Source organism: Leptodactylus fuscus, chromosome 2 (assembly GCF_031893055.1).
Source record: "Leptodactylus fuscus isolate aLepFus1 chromosome 2, aLepFus1.hap2, whole genome shotgun sequence".
Classification (NCBI taxonomy): Eukaryota; Metazoa; Chordata; class Amphibia; order Anura; family Leptodactylidae; genus Leptodactylus; species Leptodactylus fuscus.
The window spans coordinates 139825717-139848430 of NC_134266.1; the positions used below are offsets into that span (position 1 = coordinate 139825717).

Sequence of the window (22714 nt, forward strand, 5' to 3'; positions counted from 1 at the left end):
TGTGGTGATTTTTTTGAACTCTGTTCATATGAATGTGGCGATCACATACACTTATGCTGCCACATAGCCCTAAAAAAATATTGCACAATAAATCCACATAGATCAGAACAGAAATCTGCATTTTTGGAAATGGGTAACAAAAAGGGGTAAAATCTGTTCCATATTATAACTGTGAACTGCAAATGATTTAGGTTTGCTTAAATTTCACTATCCTCCTCTGCTTATTTCATATGATAATCGCTTAAAGCAGCCCCTACATGGATCAACTGTTTGGGACTGTACTACTCAATGCACAGAGCCAGAAGTATGTATGTCCCTGTCCTATGACATCAATGGGAGTTGGGCTGCAGTAATTGTACATGGCACATGTACAATTACATGTACACTGTACATGGCACACAACTATTTGCTATAATGCACTGATCAGATATGTAATAAATATAAGCCATTCCGGGCTAATCTTTTTAATTTTTTTTTTTATATTGTAATTTAATAATTTTTTTGTCTTCATCATACATTCCTTAATTATCAATGTGTGCGTTGTGTGTTTCAGTCTTGCCGACTTGGTCAGCATCGAGCAATTTCCAAGCAACTAACGGATGGCATCATGCGAGTTGGGTCCACTGCAGCAAAAAAGGTTTCTGAGAAGTCTGTTGCAGAATGGTTTTCTCATGCAGCTAGCAGCGGCAATGAAGCCTTTTCCAAACTGAGATTATATGCACAAGTGTGCAAATATGAGTTAGGTAAGCGAAGTTCAGTTATTTGTCCATACTTGTTACACATCTGCAATATGCGTGGTGACAAAAAATTGTCACAACCAATAATCTACATAGGGTGAAATAAGTATTGAACAGGTCTCCAATTGTCTAAGCAAATCTATTTCTAAAGGCGTTATTGATATGTAATTCTCCCCAGAGGACAGTAAGAACTCATCCAATTCACACAGGCAAAGAAATCTAACCATAATTGTCTAAATTATATGTAATAAAGAGAAATGACACAAGGAAAAAGTATTGAACATGCTTAATAAAATTTATTTAATACTTTGTACAAAAACCTTTGGCTGCTAAAATGGCCCAGCCAATCATCTGACCTTAATCCAGAAGAAAATCTATGGGAAGGAACTAAAACTCAGAGGTCATAAAAGGAGTGTTTGTGTGGGAAAATGGGCCAAAATCACAGCTGAACAATGTATGCGACCTGTTTCTCCATACAGGAGGTGTCATCACTTGAAGCTGTCATGACCAACAAAGGCATTTGTATGAAATATTAAATAAATTTCAGTAAGCGTGTTCAATACTTTTTCTCCCCATATCATTTTTCATTATTACACAACTTAATTTATGAATATCTATGGTTTGATTTCTTTTTCTGTGTGTATTGTGTGGGTTTGGGACTGTATATGTCCGATGTAGGATTTTCAGCAAGGGATCCATAAGTGTGACCTGCCAGCTACCCTTGCTAATAAGTTGTACAACAGTCATGCCATTGAACCTGAATCTAGGTGGTCTTCAGGTCCTCCTACCAGGCTGTTGTAAAGTCCAGCTTGGTGGCAGGAGGTGGGACATTCAGTTCACCATATATAAAGGAGAAGAAACTTATTTCAAAGTTAGTAGCAGTAATTTATAGGATTATGTAGTGTGAGCGATTTCAGAAGATTTGGAAGATGAGGGTGGAGAACGGGTATGGGTAAAGTATTCTCTGGTGGATATACATTTATTAGAGAAAATCATTAAGAAGTTTAAACCTTGCGTGTCATCATAATGTAAAGACCTTGAGGACAGGTGTGTGTGGGGAGGGGGATTACTAAATAGGGGGAAACCTCAGAAATGAGGTTGATTGTGGTGAACATTAAGAGAACTTGTAATGAAACTTTTTTTTTTTTTTTTTCCAAGCGCCATTTCTAGTGTTACTCACTTCACAGTCCACATTCTAGCACATACTTATCATTATTATTATTATCTTTTTATCTCTAGGACCATATCTTGCTTCTCAGCCGCTGGATAGTTCTTTACTCTGCCAGCCGAACCTTGCACCTCCTGTTAGTCAGGCTCCTTCCACGCAGCCTCTTACTACAAGCAACACTGGAAATCCCAGCACTCCTTCATCTATGACCACAGCTCCACCAACTAACTCATCAACAACTCCAAGCAATTCTTTGCCCTCTACAACCACACCAGGCCTTCCTGCTCCTGCAAATGGGACAACCTCCTTACAGACAAACAAAACTACCAACTTTCCTCCCTATGGGAGCATGAGCAATTCGACTAATTCCATCCCATTGCAAATCAACTCCGTTCAGAACAATCAAGCAGGACAACAGCCACAGAATCTGCAGCAGGCCTCTGGGATGTCAAGTGAGCAGGCAGCTGCTGCTGCAGCAGCAGCAACTGAGGTTACTGAAAGGTGAGAGTGCATGATTTTAACATCATACTGCATTTGTCTTAAAGTTAAGATACATGTAATTTTTAAAATTGACAGTTTTGCTACATGAAGTCTTAGTCACATAAACTGGAATAATATAGTGCTTTCATGCAACTTGCAATTCCAGCTTCTGAATAGCTTTTAAAACAATGACCATCCTGTACCATCTGTTCTTATTCAGCACCATGGATCGAGATAAAGTTGGAGTTCCAACTGATGGAGAGTCACACGCCATCACTTACCCACCAGCTATTGTGGTTTACATTGTAGACCCTTTCAGTTATGAAAATAAAGATGAAGACTCATCATCTTCCAGTGTGTGGTCCTTGGGGCTGCTGCGCTGTTTCTTGGAAATGTTGCATGTTCTTCCACCACACATCAGAAATACAGTTTCTGTACAGGTATTTCCTTTTCTTTTTTTTCTTGCATCTTTTGTTCTGCGAGATTTATAAAATGTGACACAAGTGCACAGTGTAAATATACGCACACACCAGTTACTGTATTTATGGTCTTAGAACAGATCACTAACTGGGTCTAATTCTAGATGCAAAAACTGACATTATAAAGTTACCGATTCAAGCTGCTAAATAATTATTTTTAAAGGGGTCTTCCCATCTATAGGGCTAGCTTATGTACATTGAAGACTTTTCCTAAATTTATTGCTTCAGAAATACTGCTTTGTTTGCCTGCTATGTGAACTTATTCCTCCTATTGTTTACACAGCATTGCCATAACCACGTGAGAGAGGACAAGTGAGGTCACTCAGTGTCTGCAGGACAGTCAGCTCAGCTAATTGCAGTTTGCTGATAATCTGTTCTCTCTCTTTATAAACACACAGATAACGCTGAGTCTGTTCTCTACAAGCATGTGTATATTATCTGATCTCCATAAGTATTGTGATACCTCATAGTGTCATTCAGCAAGCTGGGGTGAGGGGGAGAAATACAGGAAGTGAAAAGAGACAACAGGCAAACTGCTGAAACAGTGAGATGGGAAAACCCCTTTAATTGTTATATCATTATAAATATTCTACAATGCAATAAGTATATAGTTTGAATTTCTATTAACGTAAATAGGCAACAGTCACTAGCTTTTCTGAGGAGCTTTACTGCATCTGTTTGACCACGGCTGTGTGGGGCTGTGTAAAAATAGAATATGTTGTTTGGTGTGCAGACTCTACAGTTCTGACTTTAAGGGCCAACAACTAAGAGCAGCAGTATCGTTCTCTGGCATTACGGTAGTTTTTCAGAGGTGATCATGGGAGGTGCACATTGATAGTTGAAGAACATTAGAACAAGAAAATTGTAAGGGCCAGTTATTGTACATTGAAATATTTAAACATTTATCATTTATTTTCTTTTCTTTAGATTGTTCCATGCCAGTATCTTCTTCAGCCAGTGAGACACGAGGATCGGCAGATTTACACCCAGCATTTGAAATCCCTCGCTTTTTCTGTGTTCACCCAGTGTAGGAGACCACTTCCATGCTCCACAAATGTGAAAACTTTAACTGGATTTGGGCCTGGTTTGGCCATTGAAAATGCATTGAAAAGTCCAGAAGTAAGTAGCTCCGTTATTCCTTATGAGATAAGAGTAGCTACTGACACTTTGTAGTAATGCAGTGCTTTAAGAATGTGTAAAATGAGTATTGAAACTGCATGGTATCTGATGATTTTGCAGACACTTCTATTAATGCAATGAATTGATTCAAATTTTGTCTGTAATATGGATAAATATGAAATATAACTATATATTTCTTTTTTTTTTGTTTTGTTTTGTTTTGTTTTTAGAGACCAGAATGTATTAAACTGTACACACCACCATTTATATTGGCTCCAGTGAAAGATAAGCAGACTGAGCTTGGTGAAACATTTGGAGAAGCTGGTCAAAAATATAATGTTCTCTTCCTTGGCTACTGTTTATCTCATGATCAAAAGTGGCTTCTGGCCTCTTGCACAGATCTTTATGGAGAGCTCTTGGAAACCTGCATCATTAATATTGATGTGCCAAACAGGTAAGGGACGAGCTGTGAACATTTTTACTTTCCCTTCTAATAGTCTTATTTTGGTATACTTCACATGTAGAGCTAGGGTGATGTAAAACTTGTTTGACTTTTAATGACAGAGCTCGTCGGAAAAAAGGTTCTGCTCGCCGCAGTGGTCTTCAGAAGCTATGGGAGTGGTGCCAAGGACTTGTACAGATGAGCTCTTTACCATGGAGAGTTGTAATTGGCCGTCTGGGAAGGATAGGGCATGGAGAATTAAAAGGTAAATTTTGAAGTATTAGTAAACCTAAATTGTGTCATTTAGGGTTTGTTTACACTGTCATAACAATCTGTTACGGTCATCCGTCATAGGATGACAGCAACAGGCATTAAAGGAGTTTTACCATCTCCCTGAATCAGTAGTTCAGCCTTCTGTCTCCTCGGCAAGCCGCTGGGTGACTTTGACTGTTTGATGAACAGGACACTATAAAGTATCACACTAGATATTGACACTTGCCACAACTGTAGAAAATGATTTATTATGATTACTAGAAATCTAATTTAAATGTAGATCAAATAATATGCACAGTAAATGTATATTGCATTATACAGGTTTGTATAGAACCTTTACCATGCTTCTACATAGAACCAACTCTGTGTTATCTGTATATTTACATAGAGAGAAAACAGCCAAGGCTCCAGGAGCTTTTATCAGCAAACTGCAATTAGCTGAACTAATTGTCCTGACCACAGAGTTGTACATGAGAGAACTCAGTTCCACCCACCAGAGAGCAGTGACTCATGTCATTTATGGGAACAATATGCAAATCTGTCTCCCAAGATTTAAACAGGGAAGACTCCACACACCTACATGGTGGTCTCTCCCTAAGGAGTGACAATATCCTCTTAATCATGTCATTTAGCGACCGACTACCCTTAAAGTAATTGCTAAAGCAGATACCCTTGGCTTCAGCTTCTATATTTGCTAGGTTGCTAGAAAATTCTCTTATGCCTTATTTTGTATGTTTATTTGATCTTTAAAACATGACATTTTTGTCTATAATGGGTTTAGTCCAGAGCAGGGCTTCTCAAACCTTTTCACCTGCCATTATCTGTGCAGTTACTGCTTTACTGTCCCAGCTATGTGCCAAAGTAGACAGTGGTGACCAGTGAGCTTACCAGAGATGCCCACCTCACAGTTTGAGTAGCATTGGTACAGAGACTTGATCACAGAGCCTCAGTTCATTAATAAATAAATATTATGCTATTTCTATTATATGCTATTATTAAATACATTTATATTATGCTATTGCAATTGGATTAATTTTATTTATTTATTTATTTTTTTTAAATGCACAGATTGGAGTGGTTTGTTGAGTCGTCGCAATTTGCAGTCACTGAGCAAGAGATTGAAGGACACATGTCGAATGTGTGGCATATCAGCAGCAGATTCTCCCAGCATACTTAGTGCTTGTTTGGTAGCTATGGAGCCACAGGGTTCATTTGTGATCATGCCAGGTATGCATTCATGCCATGCTATATATTCTATGTGATTTTTATATTCATGTTTGATAACATAGGTTTGGATGTCTTGTTGTTACCAAGGGGTTACTTCTCACTCTCCTTTCCTATACTCCATGCAGTGCTTAGCCAGGTCCGAGCCTCAACATATGCAGTAAAACTGAATCCAATCATTCAAATGGTATATTGGGCAGGTTGCTCTCGGCATCATAACAGACTATGATGCTGTGACTTCCATGCATAGTGTCTAGTTTGGTCTGGGTACTACGACCCACACATGAACTGTTTTCCACAGAAGGGACTCTGGTGTATGCCAAGACCCTAACTATAAGATTCAGATGTGAAAGGTGAAGAGTAACTTGAGGTGAACCTTTGCCCCAAATTCTTCACTTTCTGGCCCTCAGCTTTCCACTGCAAAAGTGAAAGCACAGCAGGATGCTTATTTGTTTCAGCATTCTGCTTGTCTCTGCCTGCCATTTAATATATTAGAAGACCTATTCAGGGCAGAATTTGGTGCTGATTTGGGGCAACATGGTGGTTCAGTGGTTAGCACTGCTGTCTTGCAGCGCTGGAGTCCTGGGTTCAAATCTCGCCAGGAACAACATCTGCAAGGAGTTTGTATGTTCTCCCCATGTTTGCGTGGATTTCCTCCCATTCTACAAAGACATACTGATAGGAAAATACAATGTACATTGTGATCCCTATATGGGGCTCACAATCTACATAAAAAAAAAAAAAAAAAAAAAAATGGTGCTGATTTTGAGGCATATTCCACCTCCAAAATCTGCTCCAAAGTCTTCTGTTTGAGCTTATTCTAAGATTTAATATCACAGCACTGAATGTTGGACCATGTGAAACTTGTATAAAGATGATAGGAAATCCTCTTGGCTTAGTAAAGGTGATAAAAGGATTTTTCCCATAAACCTAACCATGTTTATATTTATTCACAATTGAAAGTTTAAATTTTTATATATTTATAATTTCCAAAAATGTTTGAGTTTTGAAGATCTTCTCTAAGGGGGCGTTCACACTACCGTTAGTGTCCGATTGCAGTATCCGTTGCTACTGTCCGTTCACGATTTTAACAATGGACACTAGCTGTGTCCGTTACAATTTCCATTCATTTCAATGGGATTTCATCTGTTGTCCGTTTGTGTCCGTTTGTGTCCTTAAGGGTCCGTTAACAACCATGTCCGTTTTTTCAAGCGGACCGAGAAATCACACATGCAGGATTTTTTTGTCCGTTTGAAAAAACGGACAGAAAGTGTCCGTTTTTTATTTAACATTCAGGTCTATGGGCAACGGACATATAACGGACAGTAACTGATGACCATCAGTTACAGTCCGTTATTTTCTGTCCGTTTATTTTCTGCACATGCTCAGAAAGCATAAACAGCAAAAAGAAAAAAACGGACAGTATAAAAAACGGACACTAACTGATGATACTAATGCGTCTGTTTTTTTTTAACAGATCCATTAAATGGATCAGTTAAAAAAACGGACACATTAACATCAGTTAGCATCAGTTAGTGTCCGTTAATGTCCGTTATGATAGGTGTCCGTTTTTTTTCTTTTAAACGGACACCTTCATAACGGACACCAACGGTAGTGTGAACGCCCCCTAACCATCTTAGTGGTGACAGTCTGTTGTCTTGATCGGTTTGCAATGAGTCCATCCATGAATGCAGGTACTTGTCAGAAACCCAGCCATGATTATCCAGGCAGGAACATAAAAAGTTCCCACATTCATTATCCATAGCCATTGCAAACCAATCAAGACAAAAGGATTGTCACTGGAAAGATGGAGAAAATCTTTTAAAGTGCTGCAAATTTTGAATTATATTAACAATATGTTTAACTTTTAATTGTCTACAAATTTAAATGTGGTTATGTTCTTGGGAATACCCCTTTAACCCCTTCCCGACATCTGCCGTAGTAGTACGCCGGCGCCGGCGTCATATTGTTATGACAGCCGGGAATCTTGTGAAGGCTCCCCGGCCTGTCATTCTATTGCAGGTTATGCTAGGTAGTCTGCAACAAAAGTGACGGTATTTTGCAATGCATTAGCATTGTAATGCATTGCATTAGTGATCAGACCCCCTGGGGTTCAAAACAAATGCAAAAAAAAAAAAAATATATATGTATATTTTTTTTTTTAAAAGTTCAAATCACCCCCTTTCACCAGAACACATATAAAAGTAGTTAAATACTGTGAAACACATACATGTTAGGTATGCCTGTGTTCGAAATCGCCTGCTATACAAATCTATAAAAAATATTTTTCCTGTATGGTGTACGCCGTAAATGGTAGAACTGAAAAGTACACCTGGCCCCGCAAAAAATTACACCCTATACATGCCCGTACACGGACGTATAAAAAAAAAGTTACGGGTATCAGAATATGGCGACTTTTAGAAAAAAATTTTTTTTTAACAGTTTTGGATTTTTTTTAAGGGATTAAAATGTAAATAAAACCATATAAATTTGGTATCCCCGGAATCATACCGAAACACAGAATACTGATGACATGTCATTTCGGCTGCACAGTGAACGCCGTAAAACCGAAGCCTGTAAGAAAGTCGCAGAAATGCTTTTTTTTTTTTTTTTTTTTTTTTTTTTTCTTCAAATCCACCCCATTCTGAATTTTTTTCCAGCTTCCCAGTACATTATATAGAATAATTAATGGCGGCATCATGAAGAAAAATTTGTCCCACAAAGATTAAGACCTCATATGGCTCTGAGAGTGGAGAAATAAAAAAGATATGGGGTTTAGAAGGAGGGGAGTCAAAAACGAAATATGCCATCGGTGGGAAGGGGTTAAAGAGGACCTTTCGCCAACTCTAGCTCTGTCCATCCTTTACTAGTACCTTTTGTCTGCAGTCACATTTATATTCTACCAAGTGTATTATTATGCTTTCTTTTTGTTCTTGCAGATTCTGTGTCAACAGGCTCAGTGTTTGGACGTAGCACTACATTGACCATGCAAACTTCACAACTAAATACGCCGCAGGATACATCCTGCACTCACATTCTGGTGTTCCCTACATCGGCGTTTGTTCAAGTGGCATCTGTAAATAACACCAATGAAAATATTTTTAGTACAAATAATGGTAAGTATTTTTATCTCTGCCTTTTTAATACACATCTTACAGTAAAGTATTGTACAATTCTAAAGAGGACCTTCCACCATCTGCAACTAGTCCATTTTTTACATCATTTAATAGGTGCGGCTCCACTGATTCTGGAACACTTGGAATTTTTTTCTCTAACCCCCATTACTCCCCAGTTATCCGTGCTGTTAGTTCTGGTGTCTCATATGCTATTTAGACTCTGCACTGTCAGGAGGGCGGTGTCGGGTCACACCAGCGTTCTGCTCTCCGTATTAAGTTTCCGTCTTCTGCCAGCAGAAGACGGAAACCTGTCATGCCAGGTCCGGCGGTGAGCGGTTTGAGCTCTCCGCGGCAAAACTGTTTTTTTTTTTTTTTTAAACCAGACACAGAGTACTGCATGTCTGACTCTGTGTCCGGTTAAAAAAAAATTAAAAAAAAATGTTTTGCTGCGGAGAGCATAAAACGCTCACCGGCGCACACAGCCGGACACTTTTCAAACCCATTCAAATGAATGGGTTTGAAAGATGCCTGCATGTTTCTGTTTCTGTTTTATTCTGGAAACCTGCAGAACGGAGTCCCAGGCGCAGATGTGAACGAGCCCTAAGGAGTGTGAGTCCTGACACTATCTACCTCTAGTTGGAGCTCTGAATCATACCCCCTACCCTGACAGTGCCCTTCTGATATTACAGAGATTACAGCATAACTAAACTTTTGGATAACTTTTGATTTCTGGCAGTATTGTGTGTCATTAACCGGTTAAGGACCGCTGGCCGTAAATTTACGGCCAGCAGTCCTGGTCTCTAAGACCAGCCGATTGTAAATTTACGGCCGGTCTTCAGAGACTCACTAGGCAGGGGGTGGGGCGGGGGGAGGGCAGGTATTAGGTGTTACTAACACCTAACCACCCCCTCAACAACATTCAGTCGGACTCGGTTCCGACTGAACGTTTTAACCCTTTCGATCGTGCCGTGAAACATCACGGCGCGATCGAAAGGGATCCGCCGCATATTGAAGCTGATCGGCACCCCCCGCGGCGAGATCGGGGGGTGCCGATGTCAGTAGAAGGTAGTCTGGGGTCTGGCCAGTGACCCCAGACTACCGGAGCCCCCACATACCTGGTTGATCCTGCCGACCGATGGAGGAAGTGAGCGATGTGTCTCACTTCCTCTGCTGCTTGCAGGACACGAGCAGGCTCATGTCCTGCTTGTGTCCTGCAAGCTACTATACAAAATCAGTTGATGCTTTCATGAAAGCATCAACTGATTCAAGTGTCCTAAAGGGACACATGAAAAAGTTAAAAAAAAAAAAAAAAAAAAAAAAAGTTAAAAAAAAAGTAGTGTATGAAAAAAGTAATAAAGTTATAAAGCCCAAAAATCCCTTTTTCTCTATACAAAATGAACTATATAAAAAAAGTACTAAAAATTAATAAAAACAATGCATATTTGGTATCGCCGCGTCCGTAACAACCTGTACAATAAAACTGAAATAATATTTAATGTATACGGTGTACATCTGAAAAAAACCCCGGAAAAAACCCGCCAGAAGTAGTGATTTTTCACCATATCACCTTACAAAATATGCTATAAAAAGTGATCAAAAAATCATATGCACCCCACAACAGTACCAATAAAAAGCGCAGGTTGTCCCGCAAAAAATAAGCCCTCAACCAACACTGTCAACCGAAAAATAAAAATGTTACGCCTCTCATAAGATGGCGATGCAAAAATCACTGATTTATGTCCCCAAATGTGTTTTTGTTCTGCAGAATTAGTATCGCATAAAAAAATACTATAAATGAGGTATCGCCGTAACCGTACCGACCCGCAGAATAAAGGGAACATGTTACTTTTACTGTGCGCTGCATGGCGAAAAATTTAAAGGGTACAACTCAATGCCAGGATTTTATTTTTTTTTAAATCCAGCAAGAAAGAGTTAATAAAATGTATTCAGTATGTTGTAGGCACCCAAAAATGGTGTCATTACAAAATATATCACATCCCGCAAACAACAAGCCCTTATATGGCCGCGTCACCAAAAGAATAAAGAAAATATAGCATCTACCAATGTGAAGACAAAAAAACCCAAAATCGCCAAATTATTAGAATACAACTGGCGGCGTCAGGAAGGGAATGTATAAGCTGTGTCAGTGTACTTCAGGAGACACCCCAGATTTACAGTTTACAAGGGAAAGACACCAGAAGTGACCCCCAAAATGAGCCCCAGAGTGACTCCCCCAATCATAGGAGGTACTGGGACATAGTAGGGAATTTGGTGTCTGCAATGTACTCCGCACCGCTTACACATTCCCTCTTCGCCATCCGCTGTGCAGTCATGTCCGGGATACTAATACTCACTACACCCCCTGAGAAATTCTTTGAGGGGTGCAGTTTTCAAAATGGGGTCACTCCTTTGGGGAATCCACTTTTCTGGTACCTTACAGGCTCTACAAACATGGCATGGCGTCCAGATACCAAACATCTGAATCTGTACTCCAAAAGCCTCATCGCGCTCCTTCCCTTCTGCGCCCTGCTGTGCGCCCAAACTGCAGTTTATGCCACATGTATGACACATGTATGACACTGGTGTACCCGGGATAACGGACGTAATGTCATATGTGGGTATAAACTGATATTAGGGCACAGCCGGACACAGAAGGGAAGAAGGGTTATTGGGTTTTTGGAGCGCAGACGGTTTGGTTTTTGGATGCCATGACACTTTTGCAGAGACCCTAAACTTGCCCCTACAAAATGGGGTTTACAGTTACCTCCAGGTCTCTCCAAAAGGAACATGGCCCCCAGAAAGTCCCTCTAAATCTGTACCCCAAAAGCTAAAAAGCGCAGTGCTCCTTCCCTTCTGAGCCCTCCTGTGTGCCCAAGCAGCAGTTTACACCCACATATATATATTTTTTGCCCCTCGGGATGGCCCCTTAATAGTTTTAGGAGTGCAGGTCTCTGACAACACAAAGTGGGTGCAATGTATGGGGCACCGAAATGGCATATTTCTTTCAAAATTAAAATTTTCATTTTGGACATTCATTTTTTGGAAGCATTTTAGGCACAAAATGATAATACCCCTTGATTCATTCCTTGACAGGTGTAGTTTCTAAAATGGGGTCACAATGGGGGGTTTCCATTGTATTGATACTTTAGGGGCTCAGCAAATGAGACATGGCACCTGAAAACTATTCCAGCCACATCTGCCCTCCAAAATCCAAATAGCTCTCTTTCCATTCTGAGCCCCACCATGTACCCATACAGCAGATTATGGCCACATATGGGGTATTGCCGTGTTCAGGAGAAATTTTGTAACAAACTGTGGGGGGCTTTTAATTCTTTAACTACTTGCAAAATTAAAAATATGGCGCTAAATGGACGATTCATTGGGAAAAAAAGTAATTTTTCATTTTTACATCCCAATGTTAATAAAATCTGTGAAACAGCTGTGTGGCCAAAATGCTCAGTATACCCCTAGATAAATTCTATGAGTGGTGTAGTTTCCAAAATGGGGTCACTTTTAGGGGGTTTCCACTGTATTGGTACTTTAGGGGCTCTGCAAATGCGACATGGGACTTGAAAAATATTCCAGCAAAATCTGTCCTTCAAAAGCCAAATAGCCCTCTTTCCATTCTGAGCCCCGCCATGTTCCCATACAGCAGATTATGACCCCATATGGGGCATTTCCGTGTTCAGGAGAAATTGTTTAACGAACTTTATGGAGCTTTTTCCCCTTTATCCTCTTGTGAAAATGAAAAATTTGGGGCTAAATTGACAGTTTATTGGAAAAAAAGTAATTTTTCATTTTCATGCCCCAATGTTAATAAAATCTGTGAAACAGCTGTAGGGTCAAAATGCTCACTCTACCCTTTAATATGTTCTGTGGGGGGTGTAGTTTCCAAAATGGGGTCACTTTTAGGGGGTTTCCACTGTATTGGTACTCTAGGGGCTCTGCAAATGAGACATGGCACCTAAAATTATTCCAGCAAAATCTGCCATCCAAAAGCCAAATAGCGCTCTTTCCATTCCAAGCCCCGCCATGTACCCATACAGCAGAATATGGCCACACATGGGGTATTGCCGTGTTCAGGAGAAATTGTTTAACAAATTGTGGGGGGCTTTTACTCCTTTATCCCCTTGTGAAAATTAAAACTTTGAAAAATTACTAAAATGTCACTTTATCCCCATTTACACATCCCAATGTTAGTAAAATCTGTGAAACAACTGTAGGGTCAAAATGCTGACTATACCCCTTGATGAATTCTGTGAGGGGTGTAGATTCTAAAATGGGGTCACTTTTGGGGGGTTTCCATTGTTTTGGTACTCTAGGGGCTCTGCAAATGAGGCATGGTGCCTGAAAATTATTCCAGCAAAATCTGCTGTTCACACACCCAGTGTCGCTCCTTCCCTTCCATGCACTGCTGTGTACCCAAAAATCAGTTTACGCCCACATGTGGGGTATTTCTGTGCACGGGAGAAATTGCATAACAAAATGTGAGATGCATTTTCTCCTTTAACCCTTTGTGAATGTGTTAATTTTAGGTCTAAATGAATGTATTAATGAAAAAAAATAAAATGTCTAAATTTCACTGCCATATTATTTTTATTCTTATGAAAAACTTAAAGGGTTAACAAACATCCCAAATGCTGTTTTGAATAATTTGAGGGGTGCAGTTTTGAAAATGGGGTGATTTATGGGGGTTTCTATTAAATAGGCCTTTATAATTCCTTACAGAACTGAAGCGGTCCCTAAAAAATTGGTTTGGGGAATTTTCTTGCAAATCTAGAAAATCGCTGTTACACTTGTAAGCCTTGTAACGTCCAAAATAAATTAAAAGACAATCAAAAGATGATGCCAATATAAAGCAGAGATATGGGAGATAATATTTATTTATGTATTTGGGTGGTATGACTATCTGCCTGAAAAGCAGAGAATTTCACATTTTGAAAATTGCAATTTTTTCCAAATTTCCATCAAATTTCCTAGTTTTTTTATAAATAAATACACAAATATTGATTAATATTTACCACTAACATGAAGTATAATGTGTTACGAAAAAAACAGTCTCAAAACCACTTGTGTAAGTTAAACCGTCTCAAAGTTATTGCCATTTAAAGTGACACATGTCAGTTTTGAAAAAAAAGGCCTGGTCTTTAACATACTTTTGGGCCTGGTCCTTAACCGGTTAATACATTTTTTAATATACTTTATTAACAAATTTTGGATATTTTCTGTGAAATCCTGTATTTTTTTTTCCCACTCTTCCCTTTCTCTTCTGTATTGAGAGTGGTTTCTGCCTCTCATTGAATGTTACGGAGTATGAGCTGTGTAATATGTAGAGAAAATGAGGGGAGGGTCACTTCAAACGGCTACATCTCGGACATTATAAAACGTACAAGCTTGCATTATAAATATCCTAATCCTGAATGTTTTTCAACCAGTGCTATCTTTGCAAATTATTTAGATAGCACTGCAGCCACTACTGTCGGATATGAAAATTTTAGTTATGCTTAAATAGCACATCAGACACCAAAGTGTTTGTTGTTCGGGAATGGTGGAGGCTAGAAAGAAAGTTCCAACTGCACTGGAATCAATATATAGATATCCATAAACTGTATGTAGAAGTTGTATTGGGAAGGATTTTATTTTTTGTAAAGTTTTGCTTTCATGTCTGACTGAAGTGGATTCCTAGCTCCATGCAGACCAGTTTTCCAGAGTTTGAATTGTCTGGAAGGGCTTAAAGGGAACCTACCATGAAAAAGCTGTGCAATCTGCAGGCAGCATGATAAAGAGCAGGAGGAGCTGAGCTATAGGAGCTGATATATAGTTTTGTTGGGAAAAGATTCAGTATAAATTTATCCATTTAACTTTTTTTTTATTTTTTTTATAAATAATATTAATGATTGACAGCTATCTTTCTGCACAGTCATAGAGAGGAGGCTGTCGGTCACTATTTGAACTGCCCACTGTATTCAATTATTATTTCTGGGCATAAAAAGAACAAAGGAATAAATGGACAAATGATAAGTTATAGTGAATCTTTTCTCACAAAAATATACCGTATATTAATTTACATAGCTCCTCCTGCTGTGCATCATATGGTTCTTGCAGATTAGACTGCATTTTCATGGTGACAGGTTCCCTTTTAACATATTTAAAGGGAATGTGTCGCCAGAAAATGACCTATTTGTTAAATCACGTTTTTATGTTAATCATATTTAGGAATTTTTAGTTTTCAAATTTTTAAGTTTCCAAATGCATTATGTACACACACACAATTGTGACAATACATTAGAGTCCATACATATGTCTTATTTTTTCTTTTCTCTCCTCCTCTCTAGATGGATCGGATGGCATGGGGATTTTTGATGTGCTTGATACACCTGAAGACTTGGATCCAGATCTTATCAACATTTTTCCAGCATCGCCCAGTGGATCCCCAGGCCATTCACCTGGATCGCATTACCCCCACGGAGGTGATGTTGGAAAGGTGAAAATAATTTATATTGCTAATGTAACATTTAAATGCTTATTTGTGTTCTCTAATATTAAAATAACTAATGCTGACATTGCCTGATGGCTAAAGAAATTAATATAATGCTAACTTCCATTAGAACAACAAAATCCCCACACACACATTTAAGTGTAGTGTAAAGCTATGTTCACAAAACACTTTGTCATCCATAGTGGATGCATTTAACAGCTTAGTTAGCATAGGCCTCTTTAAAAATAAATAAATAAAAATAAAATAATTTGGTAGCTTTTACATTTCTAGGATATTCGTTCGATGAGTGATAGAAATGGGATGTGACCATACTACCTTACACTGCGCCTTGGGTCCTCTGGTCCTTACAGTGGCTCTTAGGTCCTCCCTCTTCATACAACTTCAATGTACCGTAATAGGACACAAGATCAGGGACTGCATAGTTGTGACAACCTGTTTAAGGCACTTAGTGTATAATATATATATATACACACACATACACACACACACACACACACACACACACACACACACACACACACACACACATACACACACACAGGCTCATGGTGTACGCTGTCACTGCTAGGTAATATTTCAGCACTTGTAAACTTTAGGTTGTAATACTCAACTCCATTGTCAACTTTTTATCTTTTTTTTTTGTACTTTATATTTTGTATATTTTGTATTTATTTTTTTGTTTTATGTGTTTCACATGCCGAAACACCTTTGCTTTACTGGCCTTTGTATTTTCAGGGTCAAGGAACTGACCGACTACTATCTACAGAATCTCACGATGAAGTGACCAACATCTTACAACAACCCTTGGCACTGGGTTACTTTGTTTCAACTGCCAAAGCTGGTCCATTGCCTGACTGGTTTTGGTCAGCATGCCCTCAAGCACAAAATCAGTGCCCACTGTTTCTTAAGGTAAATAAGTGTTATATTAGTAATATATTTTACATGTTCATCAGCTTTCAGTAAACATCATGAAATGACTTCTGTGTTGAAGAATGTTAAATCATCAAATTTCTAGTCAAAGGAAATTTGTCTGGTCTTCTCTTTTAAGCCGATTAACTATCACATTAAGGATGGGGCCGCATGTGGCATAAGCGCAACAAAAATGTGGCGTTTTACAGTTCCTAGCGAATCCCATCCACACATTGCAGAGAAATACGGCAGAAATGCTGCTGGTTCCAAAACAATCACGTTTTTGAAAATCGCAGCATGTCAATTATACCTATGGAAACGCTGGCGCTTTCCCTATAGGTATAATTGATGCAGAAAGTTTGCAAAGGAAAACTGCAGGCTTTCTGTGAAAAGTGCTACAGGAAAAACCACGATGCCTTTCCGCCGCAGCTTTTCACGCAACAGTTTTTCTCTGCGGCCCGCTATGTGGGGACCTTTAGCTTAAAATGGCAACCCAAAAAATGTTTATTGATTTTGAATTTATGGCTCAAGTAAATCTTTCTTAGGATACAGAGGTCACAATAACATCTGTACACGTCAGACAACTGTAAAAAGCATTATTGTGCATTGAAAAAATCTTGAGCTTAAAATGGCTTGTTGACATCCACCATAATATTACGGTGTATGTTGACACTTTAAATATGAAGCCTGCTTGCAAGCAAAATGGGGTGCCAGTCACCACTGGGTCTCTGCTGTTTCACACTGTGGACACCCAGCGCTAATGCCCACAATCCAAGTCTTCTCTGATCAGGAGTATTTAGTACATATGAGCCTCCCCCAATTCAAGACTCCCATGGAGGCTTTAAAAAAAAAAATAAAAAAAAAAAAAGTTTGAGTTTCCTCTCTCAGATAACAAGTATAAACTAATTGGGCGTACCCTTGCCTGGAAATGTCTAAACTATAAAAATTACTTATTTACCATTACAATGAGTAACATGTGATCAAACATCCCCTAAAATGGCCTAAATAAAAACTGTTTTGTGTCACAAACATATATAAAAAAGTTAATGGGTGTCAGTATGGTGACTGAAATAATTTTGGGGGATTTTTCTGCAGATATAAAGCATAACAAAAACTATATAATTTGGTATCATTGTGAATTGTGCTGACCGAAAGAATACAAGGACCTCAAAGTGAAAATCTCAAAAATTAAATCCTAAATTTACTCTTTATACATGAAAGCTTACTATTTTAGCAGGAAACCATTAAAAGAACAATCCCTTAATAATCTCATTATTATAGCTATAATGTATTTCCATTACTGTGAACTTTGCACTCCTTCATGGTGGCTAAAATGGTGACAAAGCACCATGGGTATAGACTTGGCCTCTAAGAAGCTGACATTAGAAAATATCCAAAGATGTCTGATCCGCCCCGAGCTATACCCTCTCCACAGACTCTATTTGCCGATTTTTAGCAAACGGGTCTTCTGCTTTGCAACCTTTAACTTTCCTTTTTTCAGGTGCAGGGGGTTCATCAGCATCTTAATTTGTATGAAGCTAATGCTCGCAATCAGAATGCATTCTAATTGCGGGCATTAAAACTTAAATTGGGGGTTGTCTTATACGCCCAGTCGTCTTATACGCCAGAAAATACGGTAGCTTTTGATGCAGTATCTTGCTATGTTTTTACCTAATTATTGGAATTCATCAATGTTTTCTTTGCTTTTCCTTTCTTTTGTATTCGCTCCTTATGTTGACATAAAGGCTGAATGTGTGAATGCAGCCTGATCCAATGTTTTACTAGGATAAAGCTGCTTAGAGAAATATACTAGACTGTTTTATACAGTGGGGAATGGAGTCATTTGGCATATATTCCAAATTTAGGACACTAATTTGTGAACTGTCTAATGAATGCTGCATCAGAGTGAGGAGAACAAATCCTCTGCATGGTGCTTGTGGTGTTTTGTCAGTGTTCTCTGAAATAATTTCATTTTACTTTGTGTGTTTTAGGCCTCTCTGCACCTTCATGTGCCTTCAGTGCAGTCAGATGAGTTGCTACATAGCAAACACTCTCACCCACTGGATTCAAATCAGACTTCAGACGTCCTCAGGTATGGAGCTGGCTCTGTGCATTGCTTAATGCTTTAACTAGCCTGTCAACTAATTTAGAAGACATTTAATGTAAAGATAAAGTTGACATTACTCATATTTTCTTTTTGTTTTTTTTCCCTACTCTTCACAGGTTTGTTTTGGAACAGTATAACGCCCTCTCCTGGCTAACCTGTGATCCTGCAACTCAAGACAGGCGTTCTTGTCTGCCGGTTCATTTTGTGGTGCTGAACCAGTTGTATAACTTTATCATGAATTTGCTGTGATATTCATCAGGAAAGCTGTAAGGAACAAGAAGATTGTCATTGCATTGCAGGACTTGGGAATCCTCTTTTTGTTTTTCCCTGAAGCCACTCGGTACTCACTTGGCAGTATCTCCACCAGTTTGCATTTTCAGCCCTGCAATGTTGTACTAAAATGGACACTTTGGATAATCTTGTTTTGAAGCCAGTTCTGTTTTAAAAGTCAAAGTCTCTTTGAACACTGCTTTCATCTCCAGTCTCAGTATTTTCTCGAAGATGTCTACTGCCTGTAGACGTCAAGTGATTGGAGAAGGCTCGGGATGGCCGCCGCTCCTGACTCTTGAGGCGTTTCAGCTTTGACTTTTTAAACGTCATAAAGATGTTGTGTGGATTCTAAAAACTAATATCAATATACAGAAAATGCCTGCATCTCTTATTTATTGTAAGTTTTTAAATGTGTAAATTGTCTTATATTTCTTAACCTTTTATAAACACAAAAAAAACCATTTTCCTAGAAGGTTTATACTGCCTTCTTGCTTTAAAGCAATTGGTTTCAGATCTATGTACTCGTCTTAATTAAAAGTTGCAGTAGGTTGCTTTTAGAGTATTATTTTTTGTAAGTGGGTGGGAACATTTAAAACTTTATATTGTTTGATGTACAGTTAAAGGGGTAGGGTGGGGGGTAGGAAGGGTAATGTCCATACCATTGTGTGTGGGGGATTTACAGCTAAGCTGTAGCAGAAGAGTACATGTACAGAAATGATCTACACTGTGTTTATAAATTTGAAAAAGGTACCGGGTCTTAAAACACTTTTTTTTTTTTTTTTTTTTTATAATCTCACCTCAGCAAACCTAATGGCAATATATCATTGACTATTGAAGGTGGATTAACTTGTAGTGACAAAAGTGCTCAGTTTCTTTTGTTTTAGTAATTTGGTTCAGGGCTTTGACTGCTTTTGTTAGATTTGTTGCTACAAACAGCATTATTTTATATTTATAAGAGTTTCTATATTCCCTCCCCCCTAAATAATAGTTGTTTTTTTTCTCCATTTTTCCCCCCCATTTGTGATGGCTGGATAACATTGAATGCAAATGGGTTAAACTGATGACCGTGTCATTTAAACTGTTAAACCTAGCTTGGCGTATGCCATATGGAAATGAAAGCCGCAGTCATCATGGGGTTCTACATGTGGTGTTACGGTGCAGTGTATATAGACTCTCACACTGGTTGGTTGATAGGATTCCTAAGTTTCTTGATCTTTTTGAAAACTGTATTATCCTGAAAACTTCCTCTATTCACACAGTACCTGGAAAGAATTGAATTGTATGCAGAGAAACCTCACTTTTTTAAGTTTGTAAATACAGAGTATTTACCTTTTAACGCTCATATAGTTACATGGAGGAATCCAGTATGCATTTTGCGTATGTGTGTGTGTATATATATACATAGATATATATATATAAATATAAATATAAATAAATATTTAAGAAGAGATGAATTTTGTTTAACACTTGGTGACAAAAGCTTTCAGACATTCTTTCAAAACCGTGCAATCAAAAAAGTATTTTACTTCAGAAATCTCTATATTTTTATTTTGTTTGTTTCCTAAAGGTAATTTGAATGCCTCAGGAAATATGTTGGCATTTCTCTTACTTGGTTAAGATTTCTGTGGGATAAAGATGTTTTCTGATGTGTTGGAAATTTTCAATCTGTAATTAAATCAGTCATATTTTTATTCACTTTGTATGTTTTATGTGCCGTTATTCACCTTCTACCTGCACAACATGAGGCATGAAACAAAATCTATCTTGTGCGTGTACAGTAAAATTCCAATAATCTGGCATCACGTTAAAGGGATTCTACCATTAAAACCTTTTTTTTTGTGGATAAGACGTCGGAATAGCCTTTAGAAAGGCTATTCGTCTCTTACCTTTAGACGTGGTCTCTGCTGTGCCGTTCCTTAGAAATACCGTTTTTTACCAGTATGCAAATGAGTTCTCTTGCAGTGATGGGGGCGGCTCCTAGCGCTCAAACAGCAATGAGGGCGTTCCCACCACTGAGAATTGTCTGCAGCGCCGCCTCCTTCTTCGTCCGCAGCGTCATCTTCAGTGTCTTCTTCCGGCGCAGGCTCGTAACTTCTAGGCGTCGGGCCTTGAGCAGAGCAGGCGCACAGGCCACGGGAAAATGGCCACTAACTATACTGTGCAAGCGGCCATTTTCCCGTGGCCTGTATGCCTGCGCAGTCTGCTCTGCTCAAAGCCGGACGCCTAGAAGTTATGAGCCTGCATCGGAAGAAGACATTGAAGATGACCCTGCGGACGAAGGAGGAGGCGGTGCTGGAGACAATTCTCTGGAAGCGGTGGGGACGCCCCCATTGCTGTGAGAGAACTCATTTGCATACCGGTAAAAACCGGTATTTCTAAGAAACGGCACAGCGGAGACCACATCTGAAGGTAAGAGACGAATGGCCTTTCTAAAGGCTATTCCAACACCTTATCCACAAAAAAAAAAAGGTTTTAATGGTAGAATCCCTTTAACCACTTCCGGACTGCCCATAGAGGATATATGTCCGGATAGTGGTTGCCTAGTTCTGACAGGACGTACCTTTACGTCCAGTCAGAACACAGTAGCTGCACGGAGATCATGCAGCTACTGAAGCTGGGAGCCGGCTGTAACTTCAGCCGGAGCTCCCAGAGAGAAGACAGGGAAGATTTATTACCTCCCCTGCCTTCTCGATCGCTGTGTATACAGTGCTCAATGAGCGCTGTATACACAGCTATGGACGCTGCCATAATTCAGCTGCCCTCTGACCCGGCGGTCACATGATCCGCTGGGAGCAGCATCTTACAAGAGCTGCTGGGTCCTACAAGACTCAGATCAGCTCAGTAAGCTGTGTATACAGTGTGCAGGAGGTTGTATTCCTCCTGTATCTGAGGTTAAATGTACCAGCCCCAGTTATAGGAGAAATCAGCCTCCAGTACAAAGAAATAAGTGATCAGATGTCCCCAAAGGTCTCTTATCACCTTATGGGGACACAATCTGAAAAAAAAATAAAATAAAAGTTTTTTTTTTTTTAAAAAAAGTAAATAAAATAATAATAAAAAATAAATAAATAATACGCTAATAAAACGCTGTTATTAAAGGTTATAGCCCCACCCCCGACGACACCATACAAAATAAAAATTACCTTAACGGAGAGGAAAAACTACCGTATTTTTCGGACTATAAGAAGGTTTTAGAGGAGAAAAATAGGGGAAAAAAAATTTCAGGCAAAAAATGGTAAAATATTTAATATATGGGAGTTGTAGTTTTGGAACAGCTGCAAGGCCACATTGACAGGTGACCTTGCAGCTGTACGGGGATGTATAGGAAGTTTTTTTTGTGGGGCCAGGTGTACTTTTTAGATATACCATTTTGGGAAATGTTTATTGCTTAGATCACCTTTTATTTAATTCAGAGGCAAAACAGAGAAAAACCTGGCAGTTTAGCACTTTTGATTTTGACGTTCACTGTACATAAAAATATTAGTAGACCGGGCATTTTCAGACACAGGGATACCTAATGTATATGTTTCACAGTAATGTTATACTTTTATATGTATTCTAGGGAAAGGAGGTGAACTTTTATTTTATTTTTTATTATATTTTTTTTAAGTGGTTTTCTTTTTTTCTTTTTTTTTTTTTACTATTTTATTATCCCCCGCCTAGGGGGCTTGAACCTGCAATCATTTGATTGCAAGTCCCATAGACGGCAATACAAGTATATTGCCGTCTATGGGAGATTCTATACATTACTATCGCGGAGTGTCATAGACCAGCCGCGATAGTAATATATATCTATGACAGGCCTGGGAGCCTTCATTAGCTCCCGGCTGTCATCGGAACAGGTCGGCTCCTGCGGCCTCGCTGTGCAGGAGCCGGCCTGCATCACTAAAG

At 39.0% G+C, this 22714-nt stretch overlaps 1 protein-coding gene across 1 annotated transcript in view; it reads left to right on the plus strand.

The window, feature by feature from the left end:
• Positions 1–20518, plus strand: part of MED13 (mediator complex subunit 13) — a 75407-nt gene extending 54889 nt beyond the window's left edge. The window contains exons 19-30 of the mRNA XM_075264744.1: positions 554–743; positions 1977–2406; positions 2606–2825; positions 3792–3983; positions 4214–4437; positions 4548–4690; positions 5767–5925; positions 8862–9038; positions 15374–15522; positions 16273–16446; positions 18438–18538; positions 18670–20518. Of these exons, the coding sequence (XP_075120845.1) occupies positions 554–743; positions 1977–2406; positions 2606–2825; positions 3792–3983; positions 4214–4437; positions 4548–4690; positions 5767–5925; positions 8862–9038; positions 15374–15522; positions 16273–16446; positions 18438–18538; positions 18670–18802 (2292 nt within the window). The 3' untranslated portion in view covers positions 18803–20518. The remainder of the gene's footprint in view (positions 1–553; positions 744–1976; positions 2407–2605; positions 2826–3791; positions 3984–4213; positions 4438–4547; positions 4691–5766; positions 5926–8861; positions 9039–15373; positions 15523–16272; positions 16447–18437; positions 18539–18669) is intronic.
• The last annotated feature ends 2196 nt before the right edge of the window (positions 20519–22714 follow it).